This window comes from Uloborus diversus, chromosome 2 (genome assembly GCF_026930045.1).
Source record: "Uloborus diversus isolate 005 chromosome 2, Udiv.v.3.1, whole genome shotgun sequence".
NCBI lineage: Eukaryota > Metazoa > Arthropoda > Arachnida > Araneae > Uloboridae > Uloborus > Uloborus diversus.
This window is the reverse complement of record NC_072732.1, coordinates 172,843,495-172,869,418: the sequence shown is the minus strand read 5'-3', so window position 1 is coordinate 172,869,418 and position 25,924 is coordinate 172,843,495. Positions and strand designations below refer to the sequence as shown.

The 25,924-nt window shown below is 31.0% G+C and overlaps 1 protein-coding gene across 4 annotated transcripts; it reads left to right on the top strand.

Moving 5' to 3' along the window:
* Positions 1–24: 24 nt before the first annotated feature.
* Positions 25–25,518, top strand: LOC129217493 (PRKR-interacting protein 1 homolog). Of its 4 annotated transcripts, none has more exons than XR_008580218.1 (7): positions 25–357; positions 9,119–9,197; positions 11,007–11,107; positions 16,475–16,560; positions 18,060–18,100; positions 24,397–24,841; positions 25,354–25,518. XR_008580218.1 is itself a non-coding variant. In XM_054851802.1 (7 exons), the coding sequence occupies exons 1-6, from the start codon at positions 109–111 to the stop codon at positions 24,579–24,581; spliced, it is 741 nt and encodes a 246-aa protein (XP_054707777.1). In that variant the 5' UTR covers positions 25–108; the 3' UTR covers positions 24,582–24,587; positions 25,354–25,518. The 4 variants fall into 4 exon arrangements, 3 of the variants coding, with proteins under 3 accessions (XP_054707777.1, XP_054707775.1, XP_054707776.1); XM_054851802.1 differs by having other exon boundaries at positions 24,397–24,587; XM_054851800.1 differs by having other exon boundaries at positions 24,397–24,600.
* Positions 25,519–25,924: the final 406 nt, after the last annotated feature.

Here is a 25,924-nt window from a genome sequence, read left to right as displayed (position 1 = left end):
TCCTTGTAGAACGTCTTTTCAATCCTTTGAGGAAGATTTACATCTTTATGCTTCATTTCTGCTTCATTCACGCTGCGGTCTGCGTTTAGGTTTGGCAACATCTGTACCATGGTTTACAAACAACTTGCATTCTCTCTTCTGATCTATGATGAATCTTCTGTATCGTTCACTTCTCAATTCTTGTTCAGGTTTTCTCTATTGATTTGTTGCCTGCATTTTTACATAAAATTTTTATATATTTTCATTAAGTGTAATTTGCATTTAGTTATAAATATGAGTGAGGAGCAACGACCATTTGTTCCGAAAACTGCGATGGACTTTCAAAAAATAAAACTTGAAAGATTGATGGCCAATCCGGTAAGAATTCAATATGTATTTGTGTTCTTTATTCGAAGAATTTTATATTGCATTTGCTTTAGTGGTATTAATAGATGAGTACTCTGCCATTGTTACAAGGAAATATAAAACCTGTTTTTTGAGTTCTGCTTGATATTTCCGCATGAAGTGAATCATCTGTTAGAGAACAATAATGTGCTTTTTAATTTCTTTGAAAGAAATCTTAGGCTGGCTAAAATTCTTAAATCGAAATTAAATTAGTGTGAGTGACTCATTTGTTGTTTTATTTTATTTTATTTATTAATATTATTATTATTTGCCAATGTTTTTTCTTATTCCTTGTATAATAGATTAGGGAACATAGTGTTGTTCTGTGATTTGTAAAAAATATCTATCTGGGAGGTCAGTTTGGGTGGTTTTAACCAACTAGTTTAAAAATAATTAAGCTTTTTTTTTCTCTCTTACTTTCCAAAAAGACCAATTTTCAGAATGTACTTTTTTTTTTTTTTTTTGTGCTTACATCTAATAGCCAATTTTAATGCACATAATGCTAAGCTCAGTGACACAGTGGTAGAGCTTTGCATTCCTACGGAACAGGCCCGGGTTCTATTCCTGGCTTGGGCATGGTTGACTCAGCAGTTCATCCTTTCAGTGGGTCGATAAAATGAGTACCAAGTGCACTTGGGAACCAAGCACTAGTGGTTCCGCGTTTGGCTGCCCACCTAACCGGAGCATTTGCCTTGCACCCCAGCCAAAATGCAATTGATTACACATATTCTGCAATCTTTAGGAGTTTGAATTTTGAATAAGAGGAAAATGTTATCTGTTTGCATTGCCACATCCCCGTAGAACTGAAACTCATCTGCGTAAAATAAAATAAAGATGTCAAATCTTAAACCGCGTAAAACGAGGGTCTACTATAAAACACTATTTTTTTAAATAAAAGATGATCTCAATTTATAAAATTAAAAACAATTTGGATTTATGGTGTAAAATGGAGTTATGTATTGGGGCAAGATCATCTGAAATTAAATTTTTTCTCCAAATTCAAATTTGCTGTAAAAACTTGAATGATACCTCATTTTAAAGGTGAAAACTTGCAGATTTTGAAAATGTGTTGATAATGCTTATACTTGCAATAGATTTTTGATTTTGAGTTCATGTTTAAGCATCTATCAATTGGTTAGGAACTAGGTACTTAAAAAGGAAATTTTCAAATGTATTTTTTTTCATCTGTCTTATTTGCGTAATATTCAAAGGTTTTGAATATTTCAGAAAACTCTTTTAACAATGGATTTAATATGTCTGAAAATGCTTAGGAATTTTTTTCTGAATTATTTTGGTACGTCCATTACTAATTTTGGTTTAAAATAACCCTATTAATTTATTTTTTATCACAAAACTCCCAAATTGTCGGCTTACTTTTTGTTTCAGTTGAATAACATTATATTGAAAAATAATTATTGCTTTATGAAAAGAATTGGGTTAAAATCAATAATAACGGCATTTTTAGATTTTACATTTTTAAATGGTTTTAGATTATTTTTATATTCTAAATATGTAAAGCTTTTGTTTTTATCAAATCACATCAATTCTTTGATTTTAAAATTTAAAAAATATGAATAGGATCAGGACAAAAAAGTAGATTTAGATTTTTTTTAGTTTTATGATTCAAAAAAAAAAAAAAAAAAAAAAATAGAGATAAAAAATGTTGGTTTTTTTTTAAATCTTGGTAATGTTTTTAATATTGATTTATCATTCTTGCTCTTGAAATGATTTTCAGTTCAAATTACTGCAAAAGCAACTAAAGCCATCCTTAATTCATGTGTATGGTAAACACGATTAAAGTACAGAAAATTTGTAAAGCAAAGTGCATGTGAACAAAGTTGTGTCACAGGTGGATATATTAAATTTTATATTTTGCATGTGAACAAAGTTGTTTCACAGGTGGATTTCTTAAATTTTAGTTAAAAGTCCAAAGAAAATTCAAAGTGCTTACTGGGCTAATCCTCGAAATACTTTATGTACACTCAGGGCTGGCAAGTTTCTGCCGGGGCGGTTAAAACCACTGGTAGAAACCGGTTAAAACCGGCATGGCAAAAACCACTTTCTGCTACATTTTCAGCAGAAAGTGGCAATAACTCTCTCTCTCAAAAAAAAAAAAAAAAAACTACTGACACACAGTAGAAAATGCATGGAAAAAATAATTAATTGTTAACCAAAGCACAGTTTAATTTACAATATTAACACAATTCAGAATCAAATGTTACATTGTTTAGACCCTGCAGTTGCTTTTTGGAAAAGGTGGTTCCAAAAATCCAAATAGTTTCTCAATTTACTATGCACGAATGAGAAACTTTAGAATATTCTTGCAACAGAAGAGCTAGCAGGCAATGCATCAAGGAACAAGCAATATTCATGAAACTTTCAAATTGTATAGGGTCTGGTGGGGTAAAGTGGTCATAAAATCGTAGGTTTTCAACTTAGGTGGATAATAAAAACAATAAATTCTTTAAACACTTCAACTTTTTTTGTTGTTATTTTACATTGTATTATTAAAGAACACAGTACATTGCATTCCAGGAAAAAAATATTGAATTTAAGTAGTTTTATAACACTTTCATTTCCCTTTGTATTTATGACCACTTTACCCCATGGGATGGGGGAAAGTGGTCATAGTTTTAAAAAACTGCAAAACCGTTACAAATAACCCTAATTTTTGTATATTTCGGTTATTTTAATAGTTACAAGTATATGTACGAGTATATACGGGTATACACGAGTCTACTATACGTGTCGTGTAGACATGAGTAAACATGCTCATATATGAATAGATACATGTATACATCAGATGCATGCACATGCCTACTCAAGTATATACACGTATATACTCACGCATGTATACGTGATTACCTATAGGAGTGTATACGTTGTTTATACGAGTATATACGTATCACGTGTATATGTGTGTAAACTGTAGAAAAGAACATCATATGCGTGTTTTGCGCTTGTATCTCGAGTCGACGTATATACGCATATATAAGTGTACATACATACTTATACGAGTATACACGAGTTAATTCGTGGATATATCCAGTGCGTGTTTGTACGTGTCTACTTACGTAAATATATATGAAAGCACGAGTATATTCGTATGTTTACGTGTAAACACGATTATATACCTGTTAGACGTATATACGTGCATTTACGTGTATACACCAGTACATGTATTCACGTATATCCACGAGTATATCCGCTAATATACATGTATGCTTACAGAATGAAAGGAAGGAGGAGATTTTGAAATTTTTTTCAAAATCTAAGTGGTGTGAAAGGGGAGGATAAGAAGCGAAGAATCATAAGGAACTTATGGTCGCTGACGCGCTACATGCACAAAAGGTCAGAAACTGACGTTAGCAAAACAGGTCACAAATTTGTTATACAAAGATGATTTTACCCAACATTTTAGTTTTTAAGACATATTTAGAGCAGTTGTTTAAAGTTACGGCCTGCAGTAGTTCTAATACACGCATCGCAACGAAGGTGCAGCGACTGATGAAAGTTTTTCAAAAGTCTCGTAATTGCAACAGAGTGATTTTGCGATGCATGTATTACAGCTGCCGGCCGCAAATTTCATCAATAACTTTAAAATTTTCTTAAAACCTAAAATGTTGTGTAAAATTGTCTTTGTGTAATAAATGTGTGACATGTTTTGCATCCATCAGTTTCTGGCTTTGCGTGCATGTAGCGCTTCAGCCTTGAGTTTGATTCTGGATGTTTCTTATGATTCTTGCTTCTTATCCTCCCGTCTAACACCTTTTAATAATTTGACCAAAAGTTTAGACTCACCCTGTATACATGTATATCATATGCTTGTATGCAAGTGTCTACTCGAGTATGTACGCGTATATACGTGTCTCCCTGAGTATATAATTGTTCATATATATACGAGCATATAAGCGGGAATATATGTGTATAGTCAATGTATATCTGTATAGATAAAAAATACTTGCAGGTACCCAAATACGTGTTTATTGGTGCATTTATGATTTATGTGAATATGTATATATAAGTGCCTACACGAGTATATGCGTATACATACACATATACTCGTATATTTAACCCTGTTTATTGTAAAAACAATACATATTAAGTGAAATTAATATTTAATGTATATCTGCCTTATACTTAAAGATTTAGTGACTTTAGAAGAACAATATTCGTTAAGCCTAATATTATGACCACTTTACACCCATCTTACTTAAATTGTTCTAACAAATTATTCAAAATAGATTCAGCTAACTGCTAATGAGTAAGAGTTCTTGAGACATGTAGGAAGCTTCCTGTACAGTCAATCTGTTCATAATTCTAACAAACAAAATTTCCCAAGGAAGTTAAAAAAGGTGTTTAGATTTTAAGAATTTTCATATTTACACAAAATATTTTTTTTTACCAAATAAAATTTTGCCAGTTGTAAAATTTGTATTCAAAATATAGTTTATAAATGCACTAGCCTAAAATAAAATTTTCACATTTATTCGAACATTAATTTCCAAGCTATAGCCATTTATTTGAATTATGACCACTTTCCCCATTGACCACTTTCCCCCACCAGACCCTATTTTTTTTAACTTTTCCATCATGTAGTAACTAGGTAGTGGTAAAAATTCGACTGGAAAAATGAGTTTCGAGAAGTGGGGCCAATTTGTTTTGCAAAACTGTGATATTAGGTACAAAATTTAGATTAATATTGGAAAGTAAAATTTGACACTTTCTTCACTTTCGTCATTTGACACTTGAAGCACATGATAATTTCAATCACAAGCAACTTTGATGAAACTTATTTGCGAGCAAATTACAAACAGTAATGCCAGTTTAATTCTGTATGTCCCTGCTCTGTCCTAAGAACCCATATGATTTTTGTCCTTTGTTAGATTAATTCAAATATTACGAGCATCCGCAATTGAAAAGTTCCCTTTTTGAACTAAATGAAGAGCACTAGCATAACATTTTATTTTTTACAATTATGAAATGAAGTTTAATTTTCTAGTTTAAACATATATCATTAAGTAATTACCTTAGTTTTTTAACATGTTTTTGCCAGTTTCTGCCGATTTTAACCGGTTATAACCAGTTTCTGCCACTGGCACGGCAAAAACTAGTTTCTGCCGGCAGAAAGCCAACCCTGTGTACACTAGATATGCATGAATCCTATGTGATTGTTTCTGACTGTTTAGATTATGGAAAAACTAAGAGTTTATACCTATCTCAGATATTGAAGAGTGAATCTTTTCAGATGAAATTTCTTCTCAGAAACTTAAACAAAACATTTTGATGTTGAATTTCACATATTTGAAAAATTAAACCTTCTCAAAATCATTTGAAACTATTTTGTATTTTTTCTTAGGAAAGTAATGTTAAACGGCAAAAGAGGAGGGGGGGGGCTTCAAGTTCAAGGCATAGTTAATGCTGCTTCTGAATTTGTTTCACTTGCAATAAAGGTCAATTCAAAAATGCATAATTAATATGTTGTAATTCCAGATTTTGAGGCTCTATAACAGCTGTCAATAATATCCTAAGACTATATAACATAAACTATAAAAGACTATCAAATCCTTGTACCTGATGGATCTTCAGGAATTGATAAACAGAAAGAGTGCAAAATTAAACGGGATAGAGTGAATAGGATGAAAATGATCCTAATACTAAAAAATTAGGATCATTTAGTCAATGTTGAAATTGCAACTATAAATGCAAAGAACTGTTATTCATAACTGAACTTACAAATCAGAAGTGAAGGGAGGTTGGGTATGGGGTGCAATATTTAAAGAAAACTAAAAACAGTGAGATATTTATAGACAAAGAACCGGAATATATTCATTCCATTTGCTACTTTATTATGATACTGGTTGATACTATGGATCTATTTGATGTTTCAATTATTGACAACCAAGTTCGACATCATTTTTAAATCCTGTATTAAACTTTTAATTAAATCATACACACATTTTTATCAATTATTTTCATTCCTAATATTAATCTTTTGGAAATCTGTTACCACTGTTGGTATGTCCGTTACCGATACAAAATATTTTTATCATTATAATAAAAAAAAATTCTTTCCAAGTTTTGATTGTTTTTGAATCATAGTACACTTAAGTCTGTAAGAAAAAATATTTTTTCACTTGTGAGATATAGTAAATCAGAGAATTTTGATCAACACTAGCCTTCTATTGAAAGTCTTGTCCAAAAATAGTATGTTCGTTACCATTCACAAAAATTATAGTTCTAAAATTTATTTTATGCATGAGGACAAAAACTTGTACAGGGGGAAAGGAAATGTTAGACTTGATCTAAACATGCCAAAATTTTAACCAAAAAATCAATAAATGAGCTAGAAAACATCATGAATTGTTGTAGTGTTCTTGCAAATAATACGTTGTTACTTTGATTTTGCTCAGTGTGAAATATATCATGTACATATAGGGGGTAAGGGGGCACATGTGAACAGTTTTTTGCACTTCTTTGTTTTTCAGAGAATATTATCAATTTATTATAAATTTATCAATTATTGCCTATTAAAGGGGTGAAAAATGACTTGCACATATTAATATTAAATATTGTTGGGACAGGTAGAATTTACCGTGTTTTACACAATTTGTTTCAATGCTCTAACATAAATACGGCGGGAGTTATTTGCATATTTAGCTCGAACTTTTTTAGGCTTAGCTAAAATTTAGGCTCAACTTTCTTCCTTAAATCCATCAGTAAAAAGCAAAGGAATTGTCCCACAGTTTTCTTTTTGACACCACTGGAAAGAGCGACTTTTTGTGCTCCAGATCTAACTCGACCTATGGTTTAAAAACTAAGTTTCTATCTCCAAAAGAGAAAAAAGTTACAAGACGTTAAAAATAAAGTTTAAATAATATCATCTCCATTAAAATTGTTGATGATGTTTTATTTGGCATTGCCATAGTTACGTCTTTTCGATTCGCAAGTTTCGTGTTTTTTAATCACAAACTTTAAGGGGTTCGAGTTTAACGGAAAATCTTAGACTCAACTCAGTTCAAGCCCAGAGCTAAAGAGCAAAATATAATACTAGAGACCACAAATATGAAGGCAACTTTTCAAGCGTACAAAACTGCAGTTTTTCAATGCTCAGGAGTCCCTTAGCCCTTACGGCTCTGCAAGTCGGAGCAAGTTATTTTGAAACCCGGGGAAGGAGGGCTTTTTGATCCAAAGGGAGCTCATAATGCATTTTTAATCTGTTTCTTTTTAATTGACGATTTAAATCTTTGCAAATCAAATAAGATTGCAAAGCAATCTTCGGGAGTTGGTGAGCATTAGCGAATACCTATATAAGCTAATACCTAAAAAACAAATACATTGTAGGGGTTTGTAACTTATTCTGCGTCAGTTTCAATTGTACAGTAGATGTTTCATTATGAAATAATTTTTTCCCGACTATATAACTGCTCACTGAAATTCTAAAAGTCTTGTAGCCTGTTCTAATCACTGAATAGACTAAAAAAAAACTTTTACCAACTGTATAATAAAAATTATTTTTTGTTATGTAAAGGTTATTCTATATAGATTTTGCTTTTAAGCTTCATATATTGTTTGATAATGTATTTTAAAATAATTTTGAACTTTAGTTTTTAATTAAATGAAAATGGTTTCTGTCTTTTTATTTCTCCTGCAAGTACTGTATAACATTAAAATATTGATCAACTATTTAGTAACAAAATATTTTTAAAAATAGAAATAATAAAGATAAATAAATATATTCTTAGTAATATGAATAACAATTAACAATAAATTTAAAAAAATTATAGGAAAATAATAATTATAAGTATTTATACATTTTTTATCTTACAATACCCTATACTAATAATAATATTAAGGCGAGTAGCTACTAAAACTGTTCATTCGTGCCCCTAGATATTGTGTTCACAAGTGCTTTATCGTCTACTTTAGAGCTAACTCATAAAAATAAATAATTTTTAATAAAAAATTTTTAACATTTTCATAAATTTACTTGAATGTTTATGCAATGGTTCCTAATACTTAGATTTAGATTAGCAGTTAGTTTTTAAAGTGTTATCACATGAAAAAGACTGATTAAAATATTTTCAACACCTGCTAAAACAAAGAAGTTGCCACCACAGAGACATAAAATGGCGCATTGCTCTAAATGTTTGTCCAAAAGGTACAACTGATACTGTCCTTATTTGAGAATTTTTTCAGATTTTTTGCTTGAAGTGATCTTAGTAAAACATACCATGTTTAAATAAACCCCATGTTCACAGGAGCCCCCTTTCCCCCTATGTTCATGAAATAGGTTAAATTCATTATGTCCATATAATTTTGCACTTTATATTTGTTATGGGCTCATGAAAATTTGGTTAACAAAAATAAACGTAAAAAATCAACTTATCCCGCCCCCCTCCCCCCGCAAAAAACAACAACATTGTTTTGGTTTTTTCAGTAAAAACATTGTTTCCTTCAATTCTGCTAGGAGTTAAAAGGCATTATACATTGCAAAAACAAAAGTTTCCAGGAGGTGTGTTTGGAGTCTGTTTTCCTCAAAATTTGCGTGTGAAATGTGCTTGCAAGTGTTGTTTTCCACTGTTCATCTTTTTAACTATGATTTAATTTATCAAAAAATATGGTACAAATGTTTATTTTTTTACATTTGTTGCACTATGCTTTACAGAAAACTAATGTGACAATATTTGGTTTAAATTTATAACAATTTTTTTTTTTTTTTGCATTGATGAAGACCAAGCCTATTGTGATTCCTGAAATGTCCAAGGAGAAAAAGGGTTTATCTGTTCCAGAATTTGTTCGAAATGTTATGGGCAAGTATTTTTTAATGGATATTTAGTTATTTTTTAAAATTTATTTTTACTTCTACAGTAGGGCTGTAGAGGCCTGATTGATAGGGCGTTGGACTGTTGGACTCATAACTTGAGGGTAGCAGATTGGATGTCAGCCAGTTGAAGATCCCCCATGTTAGCTAATAGGGACTGGTGCATATTAAATCGGTCGAGGTCACAAAGTCTTCCTAGTTTACGATCCAAATCAATACCTCTGGGTGTCCTTTTCTAAATTTAAAAAAAAACAGCTACCTAATAGAGCCCATCTAACTAGTTAAACAACGGGTAGTAGTAGGTACAGGGGACCTGGAGTATAGTGTACTCCAGGAGTGCAGAAAATGTTTTTACTGCCAGTATTTCCCCCAATTTATATGAAAATTCCCCCAAAATTTTACAATATACTTTATGTTTTGGATGAAAATTCTTTCATTACAATAGATATAGATAATTTTGGAAAAAAAGAAAAACAAAATGCATCTTTAAAATTAATAGAAAGAACTGGTAACTTGTGGAACTAGGTATCTAAAAAGTAAATTAAGTAAATACATATAAAGTTTTAATTAAAATTTCCTATCTAATATTTATTATTAAATGTAAATCATTATCTAACAAATAGTTAATGAAAATATAAAAAGTGGTGATGCAGAAGAAAAGGCATTCAAAAGACACTTGAGAGAAAAAATCGGAAAATTAAAAAAAAAAAAAGAATCTGCAAGCTTTCCCAGATGTTCAAATTTCCCCCGGATCCTAGATCGCCGGATTGGACATACTCTGCACCCGTGGTGTACTGTGCCACAATAAAAGTTTCTGTGGAAATTTAAGTGTTTTTCCCATTCTTATTTATGATATTTCAATGTGATCCAACAAATCAAATGTACAAAAGGTGAAAAAGAAATTTTATGTTAATCATGTTTCAATTTATTGTAAAAAGTTTAAGTTTGAATAACCATTAACTATTTAAATGTAAAATATTTTGTTTAACTTCAAAGTTAGTGAATCTATTTATTTTCTCAAAATTGAACATGCAGGTAAATGCTAGGAAATGGTAGAGGAATTAAGAAATTGGATTGAGAAATCTGAAGTATTGTGAGTTCTGGTCATTTAGAGACAAGTAAAAGAGATACGATAAAAGATGTTTGATTTATATTTTTAAAAAAAAGGACAAACAAATGTCATTCAATGAGAGACAAATACGGTTGATAAGATTAAAGAACATAGAAAACTAATCAAGTGGAAAAAAACAATGCTAAAATGAAGAATTAATACGAAATTCAAACTGCCAGCTAAAATTAAGTGCTTCAAATTTCCCCAAAAGTATCTTGAAAACTAGTCAAAAAATTTTAAGCAAAAACAAAATTCAGAGTCAAAAAAGAAAAAATCTAAATCTGTTTTACTCTATATAGACATAGGCAACCAGTTATAAAGTTCAGTGGCATGCTAAATTATGCTAAAAAAGCTTTTAAAATGAACTTTATTTTGCCTTTAAAAAAAAAAACATTTTGCATAATAAAACACATGCTCAATAGTTAAAACTAAAAGGAAAGAGGAAACTAGCATTTTTAAAAGAAGACTAAGTAAATGAAAAAGTGAAATTATTCCAACAGTAACATGAATAAAAGTTAGAGAGTGTGATTGCCCAATCACACTCTCTAACTTTTATTCTAACTTTTATTCCTTTCAATATATTATCACGGTTTAAAAAGATGATGAAAATTTAGTTATCACTGTTTAAGAGCTGATTCTTTGTTTAATACTGACAAGTTTTACATATGTGACCTATTTCACCTTTAGGATCAAGTGCTGGTGCTGGAAGCGGAGAATTTCACGTGTATAGGCATTTGAGAAGAAAAGAATATACTCGACAGAAAGTTATCGATGAGAAAGCTAAAAAGGTAATTCCTTTTATCTATGCTGTTTTTTTTTTTAATTTGCTGAAATTACGAAATTTATTGTAACTGATTTCTTTTTTTTTCCATTACTGAATAAAATTCAAATGTCTAGTACAAGTCAGCTAAAAGTTTGAAATAAACATAAATTAAATTCAAAAAGACTCCATATGGAGCATCTATTCATGTTAAGATGAATGTACCCTCGCAATATAATGAATTATTTTAATTTTTCCATGTTTTAAATAAAGGAAAAGTTTTAAAACATTTTATCAAAAATTTCAGACACTTAGCAACATTGTAGTCTTGGAGTCTCAGTAATTTTGATTTAATTCATTCGTTAAGTTTTCAAAAAAAGTTACTTTGCTTTGAAAATTTTAAAATTTTGCAAACTATGTCAAATGTCAAAATAAATTTGATTCAATTAAAAATTGCTTGCTTACCTGATAATGCACTGAATTACAGGACTTTTTTACCCATAAAAATAGCACTGCGCCAACTATGGAAGAAAAACATGTGCTGTTCTATCAAGACCATCAAATAAATGTTTTTTAACCTCTTTCTTTAAAAAAAAAAAATAAATAATTCTCATTACATGGGTTAAGATTCCTTTTTACGGTTGAGTACCTAACTCTTAAGAATTAATAACTCATAAAATAATTTTGAAAAAAAAAAAAAAAAAAGAACCAACTTCAAAATTGCTCTGAAAAGTGAAAATAATTTTATTCTTTAATCACCATCGATAATACTTTTAAACATATTTTTTGAAGTTTGGGTAAAAATGATAGATAAAATCATTCACAGCCATAACTCAACTACAACTATAAATTCAATCAGTCCCAGTTTCTTCAATACCACACACATTAAGCATTGATGACAACATATTTGAGCAACAATATAAATGTTTGGTTCCTAAATTTGGATGATTTCTGAAAAAAATATGAATGCACCATGGTTACACTGAAATTTACTTTTTGTTTTTGTGCCAACTTCAAAAATTACGTTTAAAAGTATTATTGATGGTGTTTAAAGAATAAAATTATTTTTCACCTTTTAGAGTAATTTTGAAGTTGTTTTTTTTTTTTTTTTCAAAATTATTTTTTTCATTCTTATTAGTGTAAATTTATTTCAGAAATAGTAAGAATTTACCATCATGAAACTTCACCTTACTTTTTTCATAAAAATGCTCCATACTAAATTCATACATTCATTTGTGTGCTAATTTAATTATGATCATTTAAACATTGTTTAGAGTTCGTGATACATCTTCACACTTTCTTTGAATGAAGACAGTTCTTGAGAAAAACACTGGAGATTTATTTATAACTATGTACAAGAAATATTGTTAATAACTGCTAAATTCACCATAGCAATTAGGCAAATATCAATTAACACTGTGTACTCAACGATGGCACACGTATTTTCATCCAAATTTGCAAAAAACACAGCGTAATGCTTCATAATAAACAGAGCAACGCTCAGACGAATCTCAGATAGCTAAAAGCATAACTAAAACTTGATCACGTGCGGAGGCTATTTATAAATACTAGAAAAGTTTCAACAAAATTCGAAATACTTCTCGTATTTTCTTTTTATTCCATTCACATATGTTACACGGGGACCATATACTTCAGTCGAATGTTAGGCGGTTGTATGTGCATTTTAAGAAACTATTTACAGTTTACGTTACTAAAATAATTTTAGATGAAAAATAATGAAATAAACGCCAAATTTGCTAGATTACAACAAATTAATCATAAGAATAATTACTATTTATAGAATTTGTAACAATATTAACATTTTCCCAAACTAATTTACAGTTCACAGCATACAAATTGCTTGTGATGCAATATTGTTATGTGTGTCCTTACTTAGCCCCAATCATCTATTATTTGCATAGATGATAACGATAAAAATACTGCTTTATTTGAGGCAAACTAACCTGGTAGCATTGTGAAGGCTATGCAGATCCTAACCACAGCATTGCCTCGCTCCCAGGTCAGGTTCGCTCATAATGGGTTTACCCATTACGACAGTACTCTGTTGTCGCGATAACGATTTACCCTAGAACCTCTATATATATGCAGGTCAACGCATCAGCCTAAGTTGTTCCATTTTGGATCAGATTTTTCATTGTTGCGGAGCAACGGTTACCACAGCAAAAGTTTCGGGTTTTGCCAAATTATCCAAAAATAATACTTTATTTCATAAGCAAGTTACATGCCGCAAATAATTATTTGCAGTGAGAAATCACCAAACGTGATAACTTGCCAGAAAAGACAACCACTCAAACACGCGCTCCGATCCAAAATGGCTGAACTTAAGCTGATGTGTCGACTCGCATATGTAGGGGCTTGCTTAGTTTACCTCCACTGTAGAGCAATTACGGCGACGAAACTTGATGCTTGCTTTAGAGAAGCCTTCATTCAAAAATCTCTTTACAATTTTCATTTATATTACTGTTCAAGGGCACACATATGGGGGGGGGGGTCAAGCCCCCCCTGGGAATAAGAACTTCCTTGCTTTTTTCTTTGCAAAAATATAAAAACATTTCTTCTTCAGCCGTTAATGAATATAAGTTATTAAAACTGTCAAATCCTGCTAAACCATGGGGAAAATATCTGAGCCCCCACCCCCTTACAATTGCATATGGATACCCTTGTTATTGTTGTATGGTGACAAACTTTTATAACAATGGGTTTTATACTTAATCATTTAATAGGGAAACTACATGAAGTTTACTGTTTTTTGCCCATTACTTTTTTTCTGAAGAACAAACATTGTCAAAGTAATGGAGCCAAAGTTGAACCATCCCCTATCCATTAAAAAAGAATCATCAAAATCAGTTTACTAGTGAGATGCTGTGAGTGGACCAAAAAAAAAACACATTCAGTATGAACATATAACCGCCTCCTTTTTGAAGTCGGTTAAAAATTTGAGAAAAACTCACTAGAGACTGATTTAAAATCTAAATTTAACTGTCTTTCTTGTCACAAAACTCGTATAAAGTTAGCTTTCATATCTGGTGCATGATGGCATAAAAGCGATATTACCAATACTGAAACATCGTAAAATTTTCATAATTTATTAGAAAACTTTTCAAACTTTAAGCCTGCATTATTAATTTAGACAAGAAAAACTAAAAAAGAACCGTCTCATCATTATATTTTTTTGCACATTGTAATATTTGAGACAAAACCACTAAAGTCTACCATTGCATAAAACCTTAATTTTCTCGAAGTCTTTTGTGTTTTTTTCGTTTTGAGTTGTGTCACTTTCCTTGCCTGGGTGTGATATAATCTTATATAATTAAAAACTGAGCATATATATCTATGTCCAAGTTACTTCTCTTGAACGACAGTGAACTGACCATCGAACCAGTTATCGATGGATCCGTAATCTTCATGTCTTTATGTTTGGCTATTTAACGTAATCCTCCGATAATAATTACCGGAGATATCAATTAAAACTTGATTATGACACTTAGATTTTGACATAAAATCCCTATTTTTTGAAGTCTTTCCTCGGTTCAAATTATTATTCAGTGCTTCATCTCAACTTTCCATAACAATGCTTTGATTAAAATTTGTAGAGTGAAGAAAATCATTGAGAAGGGAGATCTGTGCTGCCATTTTTTCTCGAATATGAACAAATAAAATTCTGGCTTTTGTTTTAAAGGCTTTTCCTGTAATTGGAGGATTTAAAATGTTTTCTTTTTGGTTATTTTTCTGTAATGTGCTACAAAATTTTACTGATTTTTTTTTTTGTTCAAGCCTGATTGTTGAACACGTCTCTTGACATAACTGTTATTTTTGACGTAGGGCGTGCAAAGCCAAGCGACTCAGCTAGTGTAGTATAAAAATACTTTGTCGAGCAAATAATTTAGTTTTAATTCCCAATTGCATTGAAACTCATAAAATTTTGTTTTTTCATGCCTCATCTGTTGTAGATAGTATTTTTCATTTCAGTAATTCCTTACAGTTCTAAGTATTAATAACACAGTAATCCCTTGTTATATTGTGCTTGTTGAGAGACAGCAAAAAAAAAACTCGATATATCCAAAAAACACGCTATAACCAATGTCATAAAAGCTATGATTTATTTATGTACAAATAAATAGTATGTGAACCTATCACAAATTTAGCTTGTTGTCGTAATAGAATGACTTTCTCAATTAGAAAAGAAATAGCTCACAATTTTTTTTAGGTGAGAAAAAAAAATTATCATTTCAAACATTTGTCTTAATTTTTTGGTGAATTAGGAACCTAAAGTTGCAGCATGAAATGCTGTGATTTCCAATGAATTCAAAACATGCATTTTTTTTTTTTTTTTTGCTTATTAAAAGCAGACATTTCTTGAGAAGTAGAACATTTTCCAGTACTCTTCAGCAGTGGAAACTTCATCCTATGATCGAAAGACCAAAAATTTTAATACTAAAACTAAGAATAGGATGTCCCATTCCGAAAAAGTCAACATTCATGAATACATTGGGCAAAAGCACCACATGTGTGAAATGAATGCAGATTTTTAGAATAAAGACCTAAAACTAAGCACTGGGGTTTCGTCTCGGCCATTAGAAAAAAAGGCTATCAATAATGTCCCTTCACCGTACCGCCAGCAAAAATCAAAAGTCTTACCTATGTGTCCGGGTGTAAAAGTAAAATCCGCGTCCATTGGGGTCATTTTCATGCTGGTCGATAAAAATAAAAACAAAATCAAGCCCATAAATATAAAAAGCAAATAAATAAGTGTGTCATCCATAAAAACAGTTCCAAAGACATTCCAGGTCGACCGAAAAACTTAATTCACAAAAACATCATAAACTGGAGTCCAATCCAAGTACCGAGCCCTTCTGGTTTATGGTACTCTAATTTTTTCCTATTATCACGTTTTTAATATATATATATATATATCTATATATATATATATATATATATATATAATAATAATAAAAGTGAAAAATATTGAAAAGACCACACCAAAAGCCCATAGATGCGCATTAAATATTTTCTTTTAGTTCATAGTTAAAATTTTGGTCTTTTGACCATAATTAATGAATCCTCCACGGCTGATGAGCTCTGGATTCATACTTTATCTTTTCCTACTTAATAGCTGTTTGCATTTTTCCTTTCTATCATCATTAATTATTAATAATTTATTTAATATTTGTAATTCTGTTTGCTTAATTTTATATATATATATATATATATAATGCTTTTAATATTCCCGGAGACAATACATAGAAAAGCGGATATATCCAAATGCGTGATGTAACTAGGTGTTACTGTAGTAAATTGCATAGGTATGAGGAGAAATATTATAATTTTAAATCAGTGTTTTTGTAATTCTCTGAATGATTATTTTTATTTGTAGGAAAAACTAGATGAGGAATATCGCCAACGCCTCGAAGAGAACAAAAGAAAAATAGACGAAAAAACTGCAAAAAGACGAGCTAAAAGGTAGTATGATATGTATTGTAATGTCTTATGAATATAATGTACACTAAGTTAAAACCTCCAAACTTCTTAATTTTCCATTCCCTACGGCTCCTTAGGGCTTCCGTTCTAGAATAAATGCAGAAATAAGCTAGTTCCACATTGGAAATAAATTTTCAATTTGTTACAAATGTATGTCAGAAGAAAGCACTTTTCTTACTAACATTTTTTGGTCTATAAAAGTTTGGTTTATTGTGAAAATATTTTTACAAATTTTTAAAGAAGATCTCCAATTTTTAATTTTTTTTTTAAATATGTTTCAGAATCGAGCGAACATTGAAAATGTGCTTTTTTGAAAATTGCATGCTATGTCTAGTGTTTTAATCCTTTTGTATCCTAATAGCATTTTGGTTATTTTGAGGGTTTAAAGTTATATCAACCTTTGCTACTTTAAAGCAAAGCATTTATTTTTATTTTCTTTTAACTGGATTAAACTGGCGTTTTTAAAACTTCTTGTGTTGAAAAAAAATTGAAAATGAATTTGCTAAAGCATTTGAAATCAATTTTAAGGCACTATTCATGTGTTTTGCTAGAAATCACTTCTCAGTAATATTTTTTTGTGTTCAAAGTTTTGATTAATTTTTAAGATGAAAATGATTTTCTCCACTTTTTAAAGAAAGAAGATATTTATATATTAACTGAACTTAATAAACAAAAATGTTGCACAGTGTCAGCACACATTTATTTCAGTATAAGGTGAAATTGTGACTGAGACAAATCGAGAAATTTTCTGAGCTAAACTGAAAAACAACTAGAGCTTTCCTGAGGCAAATTATATTATTAATATAGGCATTTTCCTGAGATGAATTACTGTTTTACCTGACTCAAGTTGATTTTATGGTCACAACCCTGCAATACGATCTTTCCTGAACAAAGCATTTTATTTTCTCAAATAATTATCTGGTTATACTTTGTTGCTTCATATGAGATAGTTTGATTGTTAAAAGTTAGGAATGTATAGATAGATATTTATGGGAACAGGAAAGACACAATCTTTTAATGAGCAAGAAATGCCATTGAAAGTTTTACACAGATGCATGCTTTTCAGTTTCTTTGTAAAATAAAGTATAGTCACGATTCTTCATTGGAGCTGTAGACTATACATCGGGTTACATTATTTATTTCATCTATGGTATTTGTATGTGATGCAATTATAACAATTTCATCAAGTGCTGCTATTATGTTTTTTTTTTTTTTTCAATTTATTAACATTGTAATGTGTATAAAAGAGCCAGCACCATCTTATTTATATTTAAAGAAGTTATTTGTATAAAATGTGATAAATTCAGGGGAATTTTTTGCTTTTTAAAAAATAAAACATTTTTTAATGCAGTAAACAAACTTTATCTTTTAAACAAGTTTCATATACATGTATAGTTCCTATATAAAATTAATATTACTTGTGTTCTGAAAATATCAGCTTTTAAGCTTATTCATATTTTAATAATATAAATTTTTTTCAGGTTAAAGAAAAAGCAAAAGCTGAAGAATAAGCTTTCAAAAAGTGAGTTCCTTAATGAGATTATTTGCATGCATCTTTACTAATAATAAAGCTGAAAGTCTCTCTGTCCGGAGGATGTCTGTAGGATGTCTGGATCTCTGTGACGCACATAGCGCCTAGACCATTCGGCCGATTTTCATGAAATTTGGCACAAAGTTAGTTTGTAGCATGGGGGTGTGCACCTCAAAGCGATTTTTCGAAAATTCGATTTTGTTCTTTTTCTATTTCATTTTTAAGAACAAAAATAGCATAAGATGGACAAGTAAATTACGAAATTATCATACCGTGGAACCGTAACATGGGCACAATTCAATTGGCGAGACACGAAATTATCATAGCGTGGAACCGTAACATGGGTACAAGCCAATTGGCGAGAAGATTCACCATACCTTATTTGCAAATATACAGGCAAACCAAAAGACCTTTTAATTTTTCTATTACGGGCAAAGCCGTGCGAGTACCACTAGTTTAAAAATAAAAGAAAATTCAACTTTAATGTTGTTCAGTAAAATTCTCAGTGATTTAATGAAAAAAAAAAAAACTTTTCTATTTTGAAGTAATTTTACGCTTTTTTTTGGTTACAAAGCAAATTTCAAGGTATAAATAAGGATTGCTGAACTACAATTAGAGATCAATGATTGTACGTTCATTTGTACACTAAATATTTTTAAGGCTTGAAAATTTTTATCTTGCCTTTACTACATCAGACAATAGAACCTTTTAAAGATATAAAGGTTTTATTGCTTAGTTGCTTACATAGGTGGCTGGTACACCGGGGGGGGGGGGGGGAAGCATGAGGAGTAAGGCGGCGTGCGCCCTGAAGCTTTTTTTTTTTTTTTAATTTTCTAAAATTGGGCTACATTATAGGCTTTTAATATTTCCGATTCTATGACCTCCGAAAAATGTGGTATATGGCCTCAAAAATCGGGACAGATGGCCGCTGTAGACTTTTCCTTCCAATTTAAAGTTTTATTATTATGAAATAGCCTGAGGAAAGTCCAATTATTTGGAATTTGGAAGTCGCCTATGGCTGCTTGTATGTTTAATCTTTACAAATAATAAAGCTGAAAGTCTGTGTCTCTGGATGTGTGGATGTCTGTTACGCGCATAGCGCCTAGACCGTTTGACTGATTTTCATGAAATTTGGCACAGAATTAGTTGGTAGTGTGAGCACCTCGAAGCGATTTTTCAAAAACTCAATTTTGTTCTTTTTCTATTCCAGTTTTAAGAACATTTTAACGAGCAAATTATCATAACTAAGTCGAGTAACTTATGAAATTATCATAATGTGGAATCGTTACATGGGCGAGCAAATGAATATAGCATATTGGCGAGAAATTCATCATCCATTATTTATTTTTAAATATACAAGCGAACCAAATGACCTTTTAGTTTTCTACTACGGGCAAAGCCGTGCGGGTACCGCTAGTTTTCAATAAAAGTAAATGAATTCTGTAAAAGTTCTTCCTTTACAAGAATAGTTTCAATACAGGGAAAACAACTTGCCCTTGCTACACCAGGCAATAAAACCTTATAAGGATGTAAAGGTTTTTATTGCTTAGCTGCTTATGTATGTAATTTTTCAATGATGGTAAAGGAATTCTCTAAAAGTTGTTTCTTTACCAGCATAGGGTAAATACAGAGAAAACAACTTTCCCTTGCAGTACTAGGTTATGAAACCAAATAGAGATATAAAGATTTTATTGCTTAATCCTCTCGCATGTAAATTTTCAATTAAGGAAATAAATTCTGTAAAGTTGTTTCTTTACCGGCATGATGTCAACACCGGGAAACAACTTGTCCTTGCGACTCCAGACTTGGATTTCTCAAACTTTATAGCTTCAGTGAGGACCCCTGTCTGTAAAGTATTCAGATATTTGTGTTTTGCAGTTAATTGAACTTAATTAAATTCAGCATCAGGAATTAAAGGGGAACATAAATATTTAAAAGAAGCACTAGTTCAGTGGTTTTCAGTGCTAACTTCAATGAAAAAGTTTGGGGTACGCAGGTCAAATTCAAAAGACAGAAATCAATAAGTAACAGAATAAATAAAATTCCAAATTGAGCATTGAAATAATATGATGAGTTAGTTTGTCTTGGCAGCAATTTCAATGTAGCATAGGGTTCACTTATTGATGACTGGAGTTGAATATCATGTTCAGCATCTAGACAGCTTTGGTGTGTTGTAGCAAATGGAACAAAAGGCTATGCTTTAAAATGAGTGGTTGGCTTTTTTTGCTTTCCAGATGGAACCAAAAATAGGGCTAAGTATCCTGTTTGGTAGATTTCAAGATGCAGTCTGGAGTAATGTCTATCAATTGTTCACATTCACAAAACGACAGTTTACATGATTTTGCCGAAGCAGCAAATGGTTTGGTCACCTGCGCATGATCTTTTAGGAGTTTATTATGAGGTATCGGAAAGTTGTGCTCAAAGGGCAGCTCTTTACTTTGAAAGTGGAGATTCTAGTTTCAGAAGCCCTGCACTAGACAATCAAACCTAATAGAGATATAGAGGCTTTGTTGCTTAAACAATGTAAATGTAAATTTTCAAATAAATTAAGAAAAATCTGTAAAAGTGTTTTTTTTTTACCAATGCAGTTTCCATACAGCGAAAACAACTTGCTCTTGCTACGCTAGGCAATAATAATATAATAGAGATATAAAGGTTTTATTGCTTCAATCCCCTGTATGTAAATTATAATAGAAGTGGAAGAATTCTGAAAAAAAGTTTCTCTACTAGGATAGTGTAATTACAGGGAAAACAACTTACTCTTGCTACACTATGCAATAAAATCTTTCAAAGAACCTACGGCCTGCGGGTCAAATCCAACCTGCAAGCACTTATTTCCTGGCCCGTAGGAAACTTAAAAGTATAAATTAAAAAAAAATTATTTGATAATAAATATTCTGTTGAACATTAAAAAAAAAAACTAAATCCAGAAAAATCTAAACTCTCAAAAATCACTGCTGAGCATGAGCGTAGGCTGAGGTGGGAGAGAGGGACAACTGCCCTTCCCTAAACTCCGACCTTCACTTTCATCCTTAAAATCACCGAATATAGTTTGAAATTGAATCTTCGGCACTTCAATTTCAAAAAGTTTCTGGAGGAGACCATTTCCCCTCATTTGACAAAAAAAAAAAAAAGCTTAAAATGGTGTTTTAGGGATTGTAATTTCAAACGACTTCTAAAGAGAGTCACATCCCTTTCCCAATCATTTCAGCACATAGCTTAAAATTGCTTGTTTGAAACTTCAATATCAAAAAATTTCTGGAACAGTTCCTGAATTCTGACCATTCTTCTAACCTCATCAAAGATATCCTGAAATGTGTTTTTAGAACTTCGTTAAAAAAAAGTTTCCGAAGAGACCATTTGAAAATTCCTTTTTTTTAACATTACAAATACTAAAATTGTAATTTAAAAACTAATTTGTAAGGGGAATTGCTTTTGACATCACCAAAGATACCCTTAAATTGACTTCATATTTGAAAAATAATTAGAGGGATTAAATCACAACCACTTTTCTTTTAATTTTAATATGATTCCTAAAAAATGCATTTTTATAAGATTTTTAAAAGTCTCTCCGGAGTTGGATTCTGAAACATTCCCCTTCCCTCCCCTCCCCCTGGCCATCTGTAATACAGCCAAAGATTAACTAAAACTGCGTTTTTAAGACTTCAATTTTGAAAATTCTTGGGGATACCTCTCAATACCCCCACTCTGTCTTTCTTCTGATTCAAAGATGACCTAAAACTTTTAAGGACTTGTAACTTTTGGTATCTATCTTTTATTCAAAGCAACAATTTGCACATAAATATTTCGCAGTGTTAAACATATCTTAAATTTTGTGTATTCGCTCATTTTTTTATAAATTAAATGTCGATACAGGAAACTGAAGTGAAATAGGTAAGGTTGACAGAATCAAGACTTAGTAGCTAAAAACCACCATCTTGTTGACCCTTTGCTTGCCCCTTTCTAACGTGAATATTGGTGACATCCAATAGGGTGTAGGGGTGTCCCGCCAAAAAAAGGTCAATATTTCAAGTCACACATCACACACCCTCTTATTCTTTTCCTTTTATGACAAAACAATTGAAAAAATATGTTTCATATAATTAGAAGAACAGAAAATTGTGCCAACTTGCATCTAAAAGTGTAAATCATCGAAAAAAACTTTTTTTTGGAAGTTCAAAATTTCATGTTGATAAAACCTTGCCCCTATAGCCCCCCACATGTACTACAAAAACATTTATTTCAATTAAAAAATTTTTAGGTGTCCAGCAATTTGCCTAAAATTTATAATTTTCTTCAAAAAGTTGGAATTTAATTAAGGAAATGAATTCTGTAAAAGTTGTTTCTTTACCAGTATAGTGTCCATACATGGAAAACAACTTGCCCTTGCTACACTAGGCAATAACACAGAAATATAAAGGTTTTATTGCTTAACCACACGAATGTTAATTTTTACTAAAAGTAATTAAATTCTGTAAATGTTGTTTCTCTTCCAGCATAGTGCAGTAACAGGGAAAACAACTTGCCGTTGCTACACTAGACAATAAAAGCTTTTGGAGACATAAAGGTTTTTGCAGCTTAACCCATTATATGTTAACTTTCAAATAAGGGAATAAATTCTGTAAAAGTTGTTTCTCTCCCATCATAGTGTAAATACAACGAAAACAACTTGCCCTTGCTGCACTAGGCAATACAAGCTTTTAGAGACAGAAAGGTTTTAGAGCTTAACCCATTTTTTAGAAAGGTTCAATTAAAGAAATGAATTCTGTAACAGATGCTTCTTTACCAGTATAGTGTCCATGCAGAGAAAACAACTTGCCCTTGCTGCACTAAGCAATAGCAGAGAGATATAAAGATTTTATTGCTAAAGCACATGAATGTTAGTTTTTACTAAAAGTAATTGAATTCTGTAAATGTTGTTTCTCTTCCAGCGTAGGGCAGGAACAGGGAAAACAACTTGCCCTTTTTATAATAGACAATAAAAGCTTTTGGGGACATAAAGGTTTTATAGCTTAACTCATTGTATGTTAAGTTTGAGATAAGGAAATTAATTCTGTAAAAGTTGTTTCTCTCCCAGCATAGTGTAAGTACAGGGAAACAGACTTGCCCTTACTATACTTGGGCAAGAGTTCTCAAACTGGGTTTTGCGGCACCCTAGGATGCCGTTGGAAGAGGCTAGGAGTGGCGCGAAGAGTTCATGGTATCAATGAGTTTGTAAGATGATTGCACCAAATATGGCCATGTAATCCAATAGGGATACCTATTATATACTCTATTTTTTGATGTTGCATACCGAAAATTCACTAAATTGTGACTTCATCGTCATCAGAAAGCCTAACTGATAATAAAGCATTATCAATTTGCAGTTTTAATCATCAGGCAATAGTGTAGCAAAAGTTATTACGGAAGAGTATTGTTAAAAACTACCTGATCATAGTTAGCAAAAAATTTTGTTTCTACATGGTTCATTGTAGTTTACTAGTAAAAAAAAGTTGTTTGTTGTTCTTGAAGCCTAATTTATGTTGTTGGCAAATTCAAAAAGAAAATTGTCATTCTGTAATGTCGTATTCTCTAGGGATTTGATGTCCTAGAAAAGTAGATTGTTGCCCAATAAGGCCTTGGTTTGCCTCATAAGCACTTTTGTGGTTTTCCAATATGACACCAGTGTATTGGATAGAGGATATGATCATGTTCTGCTTGTGCAGCGCATAATGTGCACAAGTTGTGCACAGGAGTGATAAAAAAACAGCAAACAAGTTATCAGCTGTCCCGAATGTGACAATTGATCTTTTTCTTTTCAATTTAAGTATACATGGAATTTACGACTTTCAGTGCAATGTGTAGAATATGCTTGTAAGATGCTTCAAAAATTTTAAGTTCAGTAAAATTGTGAATACTAAAATATTTATGATGTGCATCATTTCTTGGTTAGAAATACTAAAAAATGCTTAAACTTACTGTAAAATTTTGAAAAAATAAAAAAATGTGTATTTAGTTGGAAGTCAACATTTTCTGCTGGAACCATGCCATGTCATCTCATTTTCTTCATTTAAAAGTGCCCTCATCTTTTTATTGCCTCTTAAATAATCTTGTACATGTGTGTGTGTATGCTTCTGCTTGCAAAAATCTCTCAGAAGGTGGTACATTGTACTGAAGTTGCCTATAAACTCTAAGAAATAGTTTGTCTGGTGTCTTACTTTTTTTTGTGTGTGTTGCTTTTAAATTTCTAAAATTGAGCAATAGTAAATTTTGTACTCTTTATATGATCAATTTTTTTCCTCTTTCAGAACTTTTGAAATCACCGATCAAAAATGAAATAAAAAATTCCTCAAGTTCTGAAGATGAATGTTCTGAAAAGGGTTCTGATCCATCTGCTGTTTGCAATGACCCAGAAAAAATGTCTGAGGGCAGTTCACCTTTAGCAGATGATATTGTGGATAATGTTTCTAATACAGAAGTTGATGTGCTATGAATTGAAGTATCTCCAAGAAGTATTTTCTTTCAAAGTTTTGTATCTAGATATTTACCTAATGTCTTAAGTAGTAGAATTCTATTTTATTTTAATCGGTATAGTTTTTTTGAAAACTGCAATAGATTTTCATTTAAAAACTGCTTACAGATAAGTCATATTTTACATTTTATTATCAACAGAAACTGCTCTTTTAGATTCTGAAGCATAAAAATTGAATTCTTATTTAAAGCACAATCTGAAAAACGAAGAACTTTAAAAAGGTAATAAAATATCTCAAGTGTGCTAGTAAGTAGCTATATTAGCATAATACAGATGTTTTTGCTAGTAAAAGTGTACTAGTGAAGATATCTTGTTAAAGTGTCAAAAGCTGTAACCAAGCAATCCTACCTTATATTGATGTTTAAACTTTCATTTAAAATTTTTCATCGGCTAAGAAATTTGCCTCTTTTACTTAATGGTTCAAGTTGTATGCTTCAGCTTGACATTTTCTTGTGAAAAGTATGGTTTATATTTTTTAATTAAAATAAACTTAGCAAATAACGATAACATTTTGGCGACTTCTTTGCTTATTGATTGCATTTTAATTTGCCTTTGTTAGTAGCCAGTAACTTTTAAAACTTTTAGAATGTTGACTGAAGAAATATGTGTTAAGCATTGTTTATGTTCATATTGGTAGAGTAATGTTACCAATTTAAAATGTGTTGTTAAAAAAATAAATAAATAAAAGATGAATTGTTAATTAGAGGCAGTAATTATTTTTCTTTCATTTCAGACAGAACTTGACTAATTGCGTTTTTGAATCTTCAATGTGATAAACTGGAGTATTTAAGATGGCTGGTTATAAAAATGCTACTCTATTTATTTATCTTAATCTGTATGAACATATGTGTAACTGTACAGTTAATTGTATATTAAAAATGTTCTTATTTTTGACATATTTGGAATTTAATGTTTACTTTCCTACCACAGACTTGCTTATATTTCTCGTCGATATGTTGAGAAATAATTTTGTTAATATTATTGCTTCATCATTTGTGTTATCTCTTTAAATATTGTAGCTCGCTCTAAAAAATTTGGTACACATGTGTGCTCTTAAAGTGTGCTTTTCTGGGGATACTTTGATTACTGGGATATTGGCGCAGTTTTTGTGCAAGTATTTTATTTTGGTAACCCTATACAAATAAATTTCTTTACTCTTTGTTTACGTATGGAAAGGAAAAAAAATCCTGGATCAGGCATTGGGGCCAAAAACTTAACGCCTATGAATTAAGATCGCAAATTTGTTAGTAATGAAAGTCTTTCCATATTTGTGAATAACATAATTTTGTAGTAGCGATTAGACG